At 35.1% G+C, this 15,211-nt stretch overlaps 1 protein-coding gene across 1 annotated transcript in view; it reads right to left on the reverse strand.

Annotated features, from left to right (window-relative positions):
* Positions 1-15,211, reverse strand: part of LOC132719389 (protein KRI1 homolog) — a 171,878-nt gene that overhangs the window by 87,977 nt on the left and 68,690 nt on the right. The window contains exon 6 of the mRNA XM_060703150.1: positions 2,867-3,037. Within this exon, the coding sequence (XP_060559133.1) occupies positions 2,867-3,037 (171 nt within the window). The remainder of the gene's footprint in view (positions 1-2,866; positions 3,038-15,211) is intronic.

Raw genomic sequence — 15,211 nt, forward strand, 5'->3', positions numbered from 1 at the left:
TTTTCAAGTTATAGCGGGATCCAGTTTTGTGGACAGACGGACTGACGGACTGCCAGACAGACAGACAGACGGACGGAGGGTAAACCTAAAGTCCCCTCCGGTAAACCGGTAGGGGACTAAAAATAATGCAGGGTAGGTTATCATTCTTGTGTGCTGCATCCCTCCTCAGTAAAATCTATCCACCTATGAAGTTTCAAGTTGATACCTCAAATACTTTTTGAGAAAAAAATTGAATTGAAAAATTAAGTATGAAAAATAACAAAGGGCAATAACTCAGAAATTATAAAAGGTAGAGTTATCATTCTTGTGCACTGCACACCTCCTGAGTGAGATCTATGCACCTATGAAGTTTCATAATGATATCTCAAAGGCCTTTTGAGTTATGCTCTGGACAAAAATTAATTTTGAAAAATAAAAAAGGGCAATAACTAAACAATTATGCAGGGTAGAGTTATCGTTCTTGAGCACTGCACTCTTCCTCAATGAGATTCATCCACCTATGAAGTTTCAAGTTGATACCTCAAATACTTTTTGAGATAAGCTCCGGCAGAATAGTATGAAAAAGAACAAAGGGCAATAACTCAAAAATTGTACAGGAAAGAGTTATCATTCTTGTGCACAGCATTCCTCCTCAATAAAATCTATCCACCTATGACATTTCATGTTGACATCTCAAACACTTTTGAGTTCTGCTCCACTCGGGTGAAAAATTAGGTATGAAAAATAACAAAGGGCAATAACTCAAAAATTATGAAAGGTAGAGTTATCATTCTTGTGCACTGCACACCTCCTGAGTGAGATCTATGCACCTATGAAGTTTCATTTTGATATCTCAAAGGCTTTTTGAGTTATGCCCTGGACAAAAATTAATTTTGAAAAATAACAAAGGGCAATAACTCAAAAATAATGCAGGGTAGAGTTATCATTCTTGTGCAATGCACTCCTCCTCAATGAGATCCATCCACCTATGAAGTTTCAAGTTGATACCTCAAATACTTTTTGAGATAAGCTCTGGACAAAATAGCATGAAAAAGAACAAAGGGCAATAACTCAAAAATTGTATAAAGAAGAGTTATCATTCTTGCGCACAACATTCCTCCTCAATAAGATCTATCCAACTATGACATTTCATGTTGATATCTCAAAAACTTTTTGAGTTTTGCTCTACTCAGGTGAAAAACTAGAAATGTGTCCATAGGACACGGGTGCCCCCACCGCGCCACTGTTCTGTCAATCTTTTTACTAAGTCAAGGGAAATAACTCTACAAATACTGGATAAATCCACAAGCTAAACCCCAGGTGCAATTCTTAATATGCTGGGCAACCTGCCCATAAGGTTTAATGACTATGTCAAATCCTTTTTGAGTAACTTGCGACACAAGTTGAAAATTGCAAAAATTTTCTAAGTGAAGGGCAATAACTCTAAAAATACTAAATAAATCCAGACGAAAATACCTGATGCACAACTGCACATGCTGATCAATATTCCTGTAAAGTTACATGACTCTAGGTCAAACACTTTTTGAGTTACGTGCGACACATGTTGAAAATTGCAAAATTTTACTAAGTCAAGGGCAATAACTCTGAAAGTACTAAAACTATCCACACGAAAATACCCAGGTGCACAACTACACATGCTGATCAACATTCCTGTAAAGTTTCATAACTCTAGGTCAAATACTTTTTGAGTTATGTGCGACACAAGTTGAAAATTGCAAAATTTTACTAAGTCAAGGGCAATAACTCTGAAAATACTAAAAATATCCACACGAAAATACCCAGGTACACAACTACACATGCTGATCAACATTCCTGTAAAGTTTCATGACTGTAGGTCAAATACTTTTTGAGTAACTTGCGACACAAGTTGAAAATTGCAAAATTTTACAAAGTCAAGGGCAATAACTCTGAAAATACAAAAATATCCAGACAAAAATACCCAGGTGCACAACAACATATGCTGATCAACATTCCTGTAAAGTTTCATGACTCTAGGTCAAATACTTTTTGAGTTACATGCGACACATGTTAAAAAATTGCAAAATTTTACTAAGTGAAGGGCAATAACTCTAAAAATACTAAATAAATCCAGACGAAAATACCTGATGCACAACTGCACATGCTGATCAATATTCCTGTAAGGTTTCATGACTCTAGGTCAAATACTTTTTGAGTTACATGCGACACAAGTTGAAAATTGCAAAATTTTACTAAGTCAAGGGCAATAACTCTGAAAATACTACAAATATCTAGACGAAAATACCCAGGTGCACAACAACACATGCTGATCAACATTCCTGTAAAGTTTCATGACTCAAGGTCAAATACTTTTTGAGTTACATGCGACACAAGTTGAAAATTGCAAAATTTTACTAAGTCAAGGGCAATAACTCTGAAAATACTAAAAATATCCAGATGAAAATACCCAGGTGCACAACTACACATGCTGATCAACATTCCTGTAAAGTTTCATGACTCTAGGTCAAATATTTTTTTAAGTTACGTGTGGCACAAAAGGTAACGGACGGACGGAAGGACGGGCGGACGGAGACTATTTCTATATCCCCCGCCTACCTGACTTGGACTCAAATTCGGGACCCTCAAAATACCGTACCGGTGCTCTACCGACTGAGCTATCCAGTCGCTTACATATCTTCTCCTCTAAATAGTGAACAGTTCTGAACCGTGACAATCCGTATAGAGTTTCTGTGACAATTGAGCCAAAAATGTGACTACCGTTAACAAACTAAACATGGACAAATGACAAGATGACGGACAACGGACATTTAACGTTCCTAAAGTTCAACCTGAGCCAGTTCAGATGAACTAAACACTGATCTAAATCTATCAAAGATTATTCACATACCTGCATCATCTGGTCATGTTTAGCTGGATCAAAGTCCTCATGAAGGTCTTTCTCGTCAATACCCAGAGTTTTATTCCCAGTAATCTGTTTTAGCTTCTCTAGCTTGTCCATTATCTCTTGTCTTTTCATCTTTTTCAACTGCTTCAGTTCTTCTTTTTTCTTCTCTTTAGCCTGTTTCAACACATAGAAAAACATACCCTTTAAAAATTCATGAAAAAACCATATTTATTTACCAAAAAAAACACAGTACAATTTACAGGTTTTTCCAAGTTTTCCTAAATGTTTTAATTTTTAAAGCATTCTTACAATAGGGTGCAGACTTTTTACATATTCCCAAGATTTTTTAGGGATCAATAATGACAATATCTCACAGCAAATAAGAGGGCCATAATGGTTTTTAAAGCGCTCACTTAATATTAATACTTTCCATGACAAAGAACAATTTAATGTCCAAAATCTAAGCTTAAGCACTACTGGCATGCGAGCAGTTCCCGTACAGAAGCAGTACCCGTATTTTTCATTTAAACGCTTGATTTTTACATGCATTCTTCAAAAATTCATTACAAATCAAGCAGATACATAAACGAGACAAAATCTAAGTGTCAGTTCGGCAGTACGTATAAAAAGTCTCATTTTAAATCACTTTCACCTGTGCGTTGTCAAAACGTGACCTTGTTTTATCTGGGGGATTCCGTCCTTGCGCGCATCCGCAAATATACCTACACATGAGGCATGTTAAAGGGTTTTCCACTAATACCACTTGTTTACAGATAAGAAGGCAATGTGATGAAAACTTGTTTAATTATCAGAATTTTGACCAATATTGCTATATAAAATAATTTTATGGCTTTGATACGTAAAATATCATGCATACAAGCATGCCATCGCATGTGAATGCGTTGGGGGTAACGGTACCGGGTAATAGATACACGCGTTTAGTCTGCTTTCTATTTCCTGAATTACATCTATTTATCTCTTAGAAAATGGTCTGTTCAACAATTATGAATAAAAAATAGGTCCGATATAATAAAATTGTATAATTATAATGGCTTAAATTTTATGTACGGGAACTATTTCTCTTCATACAAAATAATGGATAATTTCTGTACCCCATATGAGGCCTCATAACTAAGGGTTATTCTATGTTTAGAACATGATGGAATTTCCATGATTTGTGTGACGAGCTGAATATTGATGTGTAACATTTTAATTTTGGTGAGTGAGCGTAATAAAAAATAATGTTTAAGTAACTACGATTTTTGTACGGGAACTGCTCCGCATGCCAGTAGCAGTTTAAAAAAAATTTTTTTTAAACAGATGAGCCATGTTTGAACTTATGAGAGCAATTAACTTTAAGACAAGTATCCTGACCAAGTTTGATGACAATTAAGACAAAAATATGACCACTAGAGTGTTCACAAGGTTTTTCCAAATTTTGGCAGTGTGACCAAGTTATTGAACCCAGGTGACCCATATTCGAACTTGATCTAAAAATCATCAAAACAAACTTTCAGACCAATAACATGCCAAGGAGCTATGCTTACTGACAATAATATATGCAACAGCTTTCTGCTGTGGAGTACATACCCAAACATGTCACTGCTCATGCCCTTAAAAGTGGTGATTATTTATCTCCATGCAATTGTCACAGAGTATATTATATACTGACTTAAAACAACAATCATGTTGCATTTTAAATAATAACAAGAGCCACCGCGGCGCCGGGGGCAACGCTCGACTTTTTACTTTTTCTAAAAGCAAACAAAGAAATGTTTGAACAAATCTTAAAGTTTCCTTTTTATAAATTTAATCGGTCTGTCTTGTCACAGTTTTGTTTTAGTATTTTGTATATATAAATATACTCATTTATATATATATATATAATATATATATATATTATATATATATATATAGAAATGAGAAAAATATATACACACATACCACCACATCGATATGCCAGTCCAATTACGGCACAGCGCCTAGCAGAACAGTCATGAAAGCATAGCCACTGCTCACCCACCATCACAAAAATGATGGTTTCAGAACAGCTTTATATACAGTCACAAACTGCACTACACATTGAAACAAGCTCAACATTCGCATATATAGAGTTTGTTCTCTGTTATCATGTCTCACAAATCAACGATGACATTTTCATTGTCTTCTTCACTGATTGGGACCAGAGAACTATATATCTATTTCCGAAAGTCAACTGGATCCCGTAAGATCAAGTAGATCCATAGGATACAATGAATTTAGACAGATAAAGTATATATAAAGGGAGATAATTAAATTCAATACAGTTATACACACATACACACACACACACACACACATATACCAATAAATATATATGGTCATTTAATGCACAAATCTGAGAAAATTAAGTAATTTAACTTTCAAGGTCAAGGTCATTAAAGAGCCCAAGCCAAAAAGCCCCCGGAAGCTCCTGGATTCTGATGATTTGGTATGCCCTAAAATCAATTTCCTGGACTCTAAATGTGACAAATATCCGACATTTTGACGCATTTTGACAACATTTTAGAGCGACAATGTAAACTGTAATTTGATTGGTTATTCTAAAATAAAATACCGGAAAAGACTCGATATGACCAATGAGAAAAGCGCTTACAGACGTACCATAGGCGGCTAGCGTAACGATAAAAGCTGAAGCGTGTCGGTTTTTGGGTACTGTATAAAATATGACGAATGAATTTATTGTCTTTGTCGAATTTACATCGATCTCAAAAATTACCCAGGAGCTCACGAAATCCGCGGATTTAGTTCAATCCCCGCCAGATGCTCCAGAATATATCAACCGCACATGGTTATGTTTAGTTGCCGTAATGATGCCACCTCTAGACTCTGTACTAGATATTCGCAACCGTTTATTTTCAAATGATTCGAATATATATACCGTACGAATTTTTTTTTCAAATTTCTCAGAAAATGTGTACAATTTCTATACAAGAGAAACCAGGTGATGCTCCCCGAATAGGTTTTGGACACAGGAAAGTACACCTCTTGTAGTTTCAGAGTTATGTTCCTGGAAAAAGTTCAAAGTGCAATAATTCCAAAATTAGGAAAGGCAGAGTTACTGTTCTTTGCACTGCACTTCTAATCACTGTTATCTATCAACTTACAAAGTTTCTTGTTGATATCTCTTATGGTTTCCGAGTTATGTTCCGGACAACTTCAAAAAGTAAAAATAAACAAAGGGCAATAACTCCAGAATTAGGCAAGGCAAAGTTATGATTCTCATGCACTGCACATCTACCCATTGAGATACATCTACCTACAAAGTTTCATGTTAATATCTCTTATAGTTTTACAGCTATGTCCAGTACAAGATTTTTCTAAAAGGGGAGATAATTAAAAAATGAGGCTTAACAGAGTTATGTTTTTTTTGCACTGCACTTCTACTCAATGAGATCTATCAACCTACAATGTTTCACATTGATATCTCTTATAATTTTAGAGTTATGTTCCAGACAAAGTTTAGTGTTAAAATTAACAAAGGGCAATAACTCCAAAATTAGGACAAAAAGAGTTATTGTTCTTATGCACTGCACATCTCCCCATTGAGATCTATTCACCTACAAAGTTTCATGTTGATATCTCTTAATAGTTTAAGAGTTATGCCCCGGACAAGATTTTTCTATAAGGGGAGATAATTCAATAATGAGGCTTTACAGAGTTATGGTTCTTTTGCACTGCACTTCTACTTAATGAGATCTATCTACCTACAATGTTTCATCTTGATATCTCTTATAATTTTAGAGTTATGTTCCGGACAAAGTTCAAAGTGTTGAAATTAACAATGGGCAATAACTCCAAAATTAGGACAAAAAGAGTTATTGTTCTTATGCACTGCACATCTACCAATTGAGATCTATTCACCTACAAAGTTTCATGTTGATATCTCTTATAGTTTTAGAGTTATGCCCCAGACAAGATTTTTCTATAAGGAGAGATAATTCAAAAACCGGGCAAAATAGAGTTATGGTTCTTTGACACTGCACTCCCCCTCAATGCCCTCTACCACTGTATGAAGTTTAAACAAATTATCTCCAAGGGTTTTCAAGTTATGCTCCGGACAAGAAAACGGACGGACAGACGGACGGACGGACAAGGCGCCGACTATATGCTCCCCCGAAATTTTTCGGGGAGCATAAAAATAACTGGTAAAACATCAGAAACATTAATATAACTAGAAATGTGTCATCATGCCACGGATGCCCCCGCATGCAGCCAAAATTTCAAATGTTATAATATTTAGTTCCAAATTTGTTTGCACAAATTATTTTTTTCATTCTAAGTTCAAAGCCCTTAAAACTTTTCAATGTTAACACAAACCATTTTTATACAATGTTCAAGGCACTGAAATTATTCAGTCTTAACCATTTTTATACAATGTTCAAGGCACTGAAATTATTCAGTCTTAACCTTTTAAAAATAGCATATTGCATATTTGTAGCCAACATAATGGCTATATACATTTCCACAAAAGTATGAGTGCTGAAACTGAAAGTTCAAAATTTTTCCAACATTCAGGAAAGATAAGTTTGTCTAAAATCATTGAACCACGACCAAATTCAAACTTAAACTGCTTATTCCTAAGATGTATCTATATTATTTTCAAAGTGAAAGGGACATAACTCTGCCAAAAAATCATCGAACCATGACCAAATTCCAACTTGACCTGCGCATTCCTTTGACATATCCATATGTCAATTTTGAGTTGAATATGTAAACACTGTTGGGTTGATAATGAACAGAAACTGTAAATTTCATATCATTTTCAAAGTGAAAGGGGCATTACTCTGCCAAAAATCATTGAACCATGACCAGATTCGAACTTGGTCTGCGCATTCCAAAAACATATCCATATGTCAAATTTGAGTTGAATGTGTAATATTGTTGGGGAGATAATAAACGGAAACTGAAAATTTCATATTATTTTTAAAGTGAAAGGGGCATAACTCTGCCAAAAATCATCGAACCATGACCAAATTTGAAATTGACCTGCGCATTCCTTTGACGTATCAATATGTCAAATTTGAGTTGAATGTTTAATACTGTTGGGGAGAAAATGAACGGAAACTGAAAATTTCATATTATTTTCAAAGTAAAAGGGGCATAACTCTGCCAAAAATCATCAAACCATGACCAAATTTGAACTTGACCTGTATTTTCTCATGACATATCAATATGTCAAGTTTGAGTTGGATATGTTGTACCGTTGGGGAGATAATGAACGGAAACTGAAAATTTCATATTATTTTCAAAGTAAAAGGGGCATAACTCTGCCAAAAATCATCGAACCATGACCAATTTCGAACTTGACTTGTATTTTCTCATGACATATCCATATGTCAATTTTGAATTGAATGTTTTGAACCGTTTGGGAGAAAATGAACGGAAACTGAAAATTTCATATTATTTTCAATGTAAAAGGGGCATAACTCTGCCAAAAATCATCGAACCATGACCAATTTCGAACTTGACCTGTATTTTCTCATGACATATCCATATGTCAAATTTGAGTTCAATATGTGCAAGGGTTATTAAGATAATGAACGGAAACTGATGATGACGGAAGGACGGAAGGACGGAATGACGGAATGACGGAACTGGGTAACACTATATGCCCCTGCCATTATATGGCGGGGGCATAAACATTACATTACTTAGAATTACATTGGTCAGTAAATATAATTTTATTATTTGTGATATGGATACGATGTTACCCATCCCTAAATTGTAACACTTTCCACCATGTTCAATGTGTGCACCAGGTATGTACATATTGAAATTCGCATATTTATACTGCATTTTACACAACATTTGCAAATTACATCACTTGACCAACCATAGATTAGTGTCTTAGTAACGGTGGCAACTGGGAAACACTGTATCTTGCAGTTGGTGCAATAGATGGAACATCACAAAAATTAGTGAGACCAATGGATAAGCCACAAGAACATGTATTGTCTCCATCTTTATTGTGTTGATGGTTTATAGAAATACTATAACTAGCATATGCATGTAAGAAAACCCGCTGTATTACAGTTTTAGCATAATATTTTTATCATTTATGTTTTGAGAAAATCCCCAAATTTATTCCGTATTACGAAGTCCGTTTAAGATAGAAAGGTCTATTATGAAGTTGATCCCTTCAATAATAGCAAAGTTACAGCCAGTTACAGCCAAATCAATGAAAATTTCAATAATTTGACCTTCAAAGTCAAGGTCATTAACGAGTGAAGGTCAAGGTCTGTCTGGTTATTTTTAAGGGTTATCCTTGAAGATTATTATGTTCAAGTTTAAAGACAATCCATTTAAAAATAACAAAGTTACAGCCAATAATAGCCAAAAAAAATGAAAATTTCAATAATTTCACCTAGAAAGTCAAGGTCATTTATGAGTGAAGGTCAAGCCGGGTTAGGTCTGTCTGGTTATTTTTAAGGGGTATCCTTGAAGATTATTATGTTCAAGTTTGAAGACAATCCATTCATGAACAAGAATTTGTAACAGAGTTACCAACGTCCCCCGCCTCGGGGAAGTTTTATATGAAGCATAAAATTGTGCTATTTCAAAAGATTGAGGTATGGATTTCAGGACTTTCAGTCCAAAATTATGATCAATGCTAGATCTGCAAATGCAACAATAAATTTATTAAAGAAATACTAGTAAAATGAAACACGGAATTTTAAATTCTATCATGTTAACCTTTGACCTCTAAGTGTGACCTTGACCTTGGAGGTAGGGGTGCAGGTGTTGTGCATGACATATCGTCTTATTAATATTACTATTTCTGCCAAGTATTTTCAAAATCCCTTTAACTATGTAGAAGTTATAGATCAGACACAAAATATACCCTATAACAGACTATGTCAATCTTTGACCTTGAAGTGTGACCTTGAAGGTAGGGGCCCATGTTTTGAGCCTGACATATCATCTAATTATTGTGATTATTTGTGCAAAGTATTTTTAAAATCCCAGGTTATGGACTGGACACAAAATATATAACATTATAACAGACTATGTAAATCTTTGACCTCTATGTGTGACCTTGACCTTGGAGGTAGGGACACATGTGTTATGCATGACATATCATCTTATCATTGTGACTATTTGTGCCTAGTTAATTCAAAATCCTGAAGAAGTTCTAGATCAGACACAAAATATACCCTAAAACAGACTATGTTATCTTTTGACCTCTAAGTAGGACCTTGAACTTGGAGGTAGGGATGCAGGTGTTGCGCAAGACACATTGTCTTATTATAGTGACTATTTGTGGCAAGTATTTACAAAATCCTTTGATCTATGAAAAAGTTATGGACTGGACACAAAATATACCCTGTTAAAGACTATGTTAATCTTTGACCTCCAAGTGTGACCTTGACCTTGGAGGTAGGTGACCGGTTGTTGCGCATGACACATCATCTCATTATTGCAGGCTGTCAACCAGGTCTTTTCCAAAATAAAGGAGGAATATAGGAATATTTTAGCAGGAAATATAGGAGTTTTTGGACCATTTTGAGGCAAAAAATAGGAGTTTTCAACTTGTTTCTACAATAAAATGTCTACCGTATAAGTGAAAGACACTATTAGCAGGCTGTCCAGCACCTTCTGACATAAAATTAGGGCAAATTTTAGAGTAATATTTCAGAAATTTTAGGGCTAAAATTAGGAATGTTAGGGCTAAAATTTGCAATTTTATAACTAAATAAACTAAGGTCCCAAAGGACCATGATGTGGGCTAACCTATGCATATTTGACACAAAAGTAACTCACAAATCAAGCTCTAGTTTAGTTAGAGCAAAGCTGCTACCAGTGTGGACTCACTGGTCAACTGCCTCCCCTGCGGAAATGGTCATAGTCAAATCATGTTCAAACCGTATTTTTTAAAATGGCTGAACATGTCAAACAAAAAAAACATTTTCTACCTATGTTTTGGGAATGTTATAACCACATGTGTATAAAAGGAATTCTTATACAGTGAAATTCTTGCACAATGCAGCTTTTGAATATGGACAAATGAAATTTTTTGTACAAGTAGGAAGTAAAAAGGCATTTGCCTTAGTACAGTCATTTGAATAAATGGGAAGCATCTATAATCAACACAAAGAATTGCACATCAAAAAAGTTCATCACACAGACCATTCAATTGCAGTTCATCTAGATCACATAATTGCAAAATGTGTGTACATTGTAATTGGAAATGAGCTTTATATTACTGAACTGCCAAATTATTTTTGAGTGCAATTAATTATATGAGTCTGCCTTTTCCTAAATTGTACCATATGAATGAAAGAACAAGAATTGAATGAAATTGATAACTTTGTGGCAAAATAAGCAATTTCTCCTACAAATCAAATCAAAAAGGATAAATAAGTATGAGGGAAAGAATTAATTTTTCAAAGTCTATGTTAACCCATTCAGTACTTTACAATGTTGTTTTGATATTATGCAGATTTAAATAAAAGAGTTGTGAGTAAACAAATTGTACATTAATTTTTGACAACTATTTATACATATTTTTAATTAAAAAAAAATTAAAAATTATTATTTACAACAGCTTCATAATGATCATTTTTAAATATGATATGATATAAATGGACCACTTCAGAAATTTGGATAAAATGAACAAACACAAAAAGATATTTGGAGTTGGCAAAAAAGTGTCAAAATATTCCAGAATAAGTGGACTCTTATGGTTATGATTTGAGTTTCATGACCATGATATGGTAGTATTTTTGCTGCTAACTGTCAACATGATTATCAACAACTGCTTTGATTATGAAATAGCAATGCTACTGAAATAGTCAAAGTAACTTTTAGTTAAAACAAAACCATTTCAATGTCATAAATTTTGAGTTGGCAAATCATGGCAAAATCATTTTTGACCATGTTCAAAACATGGTCCACTTAGGTGTGTCCGTGATTATTTTGACAGGGTTACAAGTTATAAGTATATTTATAACAAAAGATTTAAAAAATTAGGAATTTCAGTGAAAAAAATAGGGCATTTTTAGAAATTCCCTTTGAATTTTTCACTTTTTTAGGAATTTTAGCCAAACTGAAAAATATTAGGATTTTTCAAGGGATGCAATGGACAGCCTGCATTAGCTTTGAACCACAGCATCAGCATCGCGGCAGAAAGTTACAGCAATGCATGACCATCATCTGAATGGTCACCTGAAATAAAGTTGACATACTGATGCACTGCTTTTCATGGTGACCATGCAGATTGCTAAGTGGAGCACTGCAGCCTTGAGCATAGTAATGTGATGCTGATGCAGGCATACACATTCTCTTACCTGTAAAATACAAAAGGCCAAAAGCAGTACCAAAATTTAAATCTCTTTGAATTCCTCGGCAATATATTTTTAAAAAAAATATAGGAAAAATATTCAAAATATAGGAGAATATAGGAAAAATAGGAGGTTTTTTAAAATATAGGATTCCGACCCAAAATATAGGAGTTTTATAGGAATATAGGAATTGGTTGACAGCTTGTTATTGTGAACAATTGTGGCAAGTATTTACAAATCCCTTCCAAGATAAGAAAGTTATGGACGGGACACGACATATACCATCCAATAGACATTTTTGACCTTGAATGAGAAAGTGCGTCCTTGACCCTGGAGGTAGGGGTCTGGTTGATGCGCAAGACACATCGTCATATTATAACAAACATTTGTGCCAAGTTTATTTCAGATTCCTTTGATAAATGAAAAAGTTTTGGACCGGACACAAAATATACCCTATAATAGACTATGTTAACATTTGACCTCCAAGTGTGACCTTGACCTTAGAGGTAGGTGACCGGTTGTTGTGCATGACACATCGTCTCATTATTGTGAACAATTGTGGCAAGTATTTACAAAATCCCTTCAAAGATAAGAAAGTTATGGATCGGACACGACATATACCATCAAATAGACAATGTTCACTTTGAATGAGCAAGTGTGACCTTGACCTTGGAGGTAAGGGTCTGGTTGTTGCGCATGACACATCATCTTATTATAAAAAACATTTGTGCCAAGTTATTTCAGATTCCTTTGATAAATGACAAAGTTATGGACTGGACACGAAAGTGTGACGGACGGACAGACAGACGGACAGACGGACGGAGCCTATTACTATATCCCCCTTTTTTCTACGAAAAGGCGGGGGACAATAACAAAGTTACAGCCAATAATAGCAGGAACAAGCAAAATTTGGACTTTTGACCTTGAAGGTCAAGATCATTTATGGATGAAGGTCAAGGTTAGTGTGGTCTACTGAAAGGTCTTGTGCCAAGGGTTGTTGTGACCAAGTATGAAGACAATACAACAAGAACTAAAAAAGTTATGATCCAGGTACAAGTTTGCGGACGGCAACGCCAACGCCGCCAGGACTATAACAATACCTCTACTTTTTTTTTTTCAAAAAAAGTCGAACTAAACATGACAATTTCAATAATTTGACCTTCAATGTCATTTATGAGTGAAGGTCAAGGTCATTTATGAGTGAAGGTCAAGGTCTGTCTGGTCATTTTTAAGGGATATCCTTGAAGATATTATGTTCAAGTTTGAAGACAATCCATTCTAAAATAACAAAATTACAGCCAATAATAGCAAGAACAAGCAAATTTGGACGATTGACATTGAAGGTCAAGGTCATTGATGGATGAAGGTCAAGGTTAGTGTGGTCTACTGAATGGTCTTGTCCCAAGGGTTTTTGTGGCCAAGTACGAAGACAATACACCAAGAACTAAACAAGAGGGCCATGATTGCCTTGAAATTGCTCACCTGTATATAGGCCCCCTGGGCGGGGCCAATTTTAACCCAGGGGCTTTATTTGAACAATCTTGGTAGACACCCCTTTGAAGATGTTTCATGATAATATCTAAGCTCTAGCTCTAAGAAGATTTTTTAAGTTTTTACTATAGACATATAGGGAAAAGCAATGACCCCCCCCCCTTCTGGGCGGACCAATTTTGTCCCCAGGGCTTTTATTTGAACAAACTTGGTAGACATTCACTAGAAAATAATTCTTGCTTAATAGCTAAGCTATAGCTATTTGGGTTTTTTAAAAGAAATTTTTTTAAGTTTTTGCTATAAACATATAAGGAAAATCAATGATCCCCGGGGCAGGGCCAATTTTAACCCCAGGGCCCTTATTTGAACAAAAATGGTAGACACCCGTTAGAAGATGTTTCATCCTAAATATCTTAGCTCTAGCTCTAAAAGTTTTGTAAGTGAAGATTTTTTAAGTTTTTACTACAAAAAGGGAAAAACAATGACCACCTGGGGCGGGGCCAATTTTGACCCCAGGGCTTTTATTTGAACAAACTTGGTAGACACTCACTAGAAGATCTTTCATGCTTAATAGCTAAGCTCTAGCTATTTGGGTTTTTTAAAAGAAGATTTTTTAAGTTTTTACTATAAACAAATAAGGAAAATCTATGACCCCCAGGGAGGGGCCAATTTTTTTTGACCCCAGGGCATTTATTTGAACAAACTTTGTAGACACTGACTAGATGATGTTTCATGCCAAATATTTAAGCTTTAGCTCTTACGGCTTTCTAAAAGAAGATATTTTAAGTTTTTTCTTTTGGTTGCCATAGCAACCAAGCAACCAGAGTTCTGTTTGGAATAAAATTCTTTGAACAATTTTTAAAGTTGACTACTAAAGGAACATTCCTGTGAAGTTTGGCTGAAATTGGCTTAGAGGTTTATGAGGAGATGTCCTTTTAAGTAAAAGTTAACGGACAGACAAAAAGCGATCAAAAAAGCTCAGGTGAGCTAAAAAGTTATGAGCCAGGTACAAGCTTGCGGACGGCAATGTCAACGCCCCCAGGACTATAACAATACCTCTTTCCTTCTTTTTTCAACAAAAAAAAGTCAAGCTAAAAATGAACAAAGGGTAATAACTCCAAGATAAGGCAAGGCAGAGTTACGGTTCTTGTGCACTGCACCCATATCCAAAGAGATCTATCAACCTACAAAGTTTCATGTTCATTACTCTTATAGTTTCAGAGTTATGTCCCGGACAAAGCTCAAAGTGAACTAGAAATGTGTCCATAGGACACGGGTGCCCCCTCACACCACTGTTCTGTCAATCTTATGAATCTACCTCAAATTTTTTTTGGTCTCCATGTGCCACAAGTTGAAAACTAAAAATCTTTTACTAAGTAAAGGGCAAGAACAAAATACTGAATAAATCCACAAGCAAACCCCAAGGTGCATAAGTACACATACTGACCAACATTCTTGTAAACTTTCAGGCCTACAAGTCAAATACTTTTTGAGCTATGCATGAACAAGTTGAAAATTGCAAATTCATACAACT

Source organism: Ruditapes philippinarum, unplaced genomic scaffold (assembly GCF_026571515.1).
Source record: "Ruditapes philippinarum isolate M1 unplaced genomic scaffold, ASM2657151v2 ctg1489_1_1_1_1, whole genome shotgun sequence".
NCBI classification, from domain to species: domain Eukaryota; kingdom Metazoa; phylum Mollusca; class Bivalvia; order Venerida; family Veneridae; genus Ruditapes; species Ruditapes philippinarum.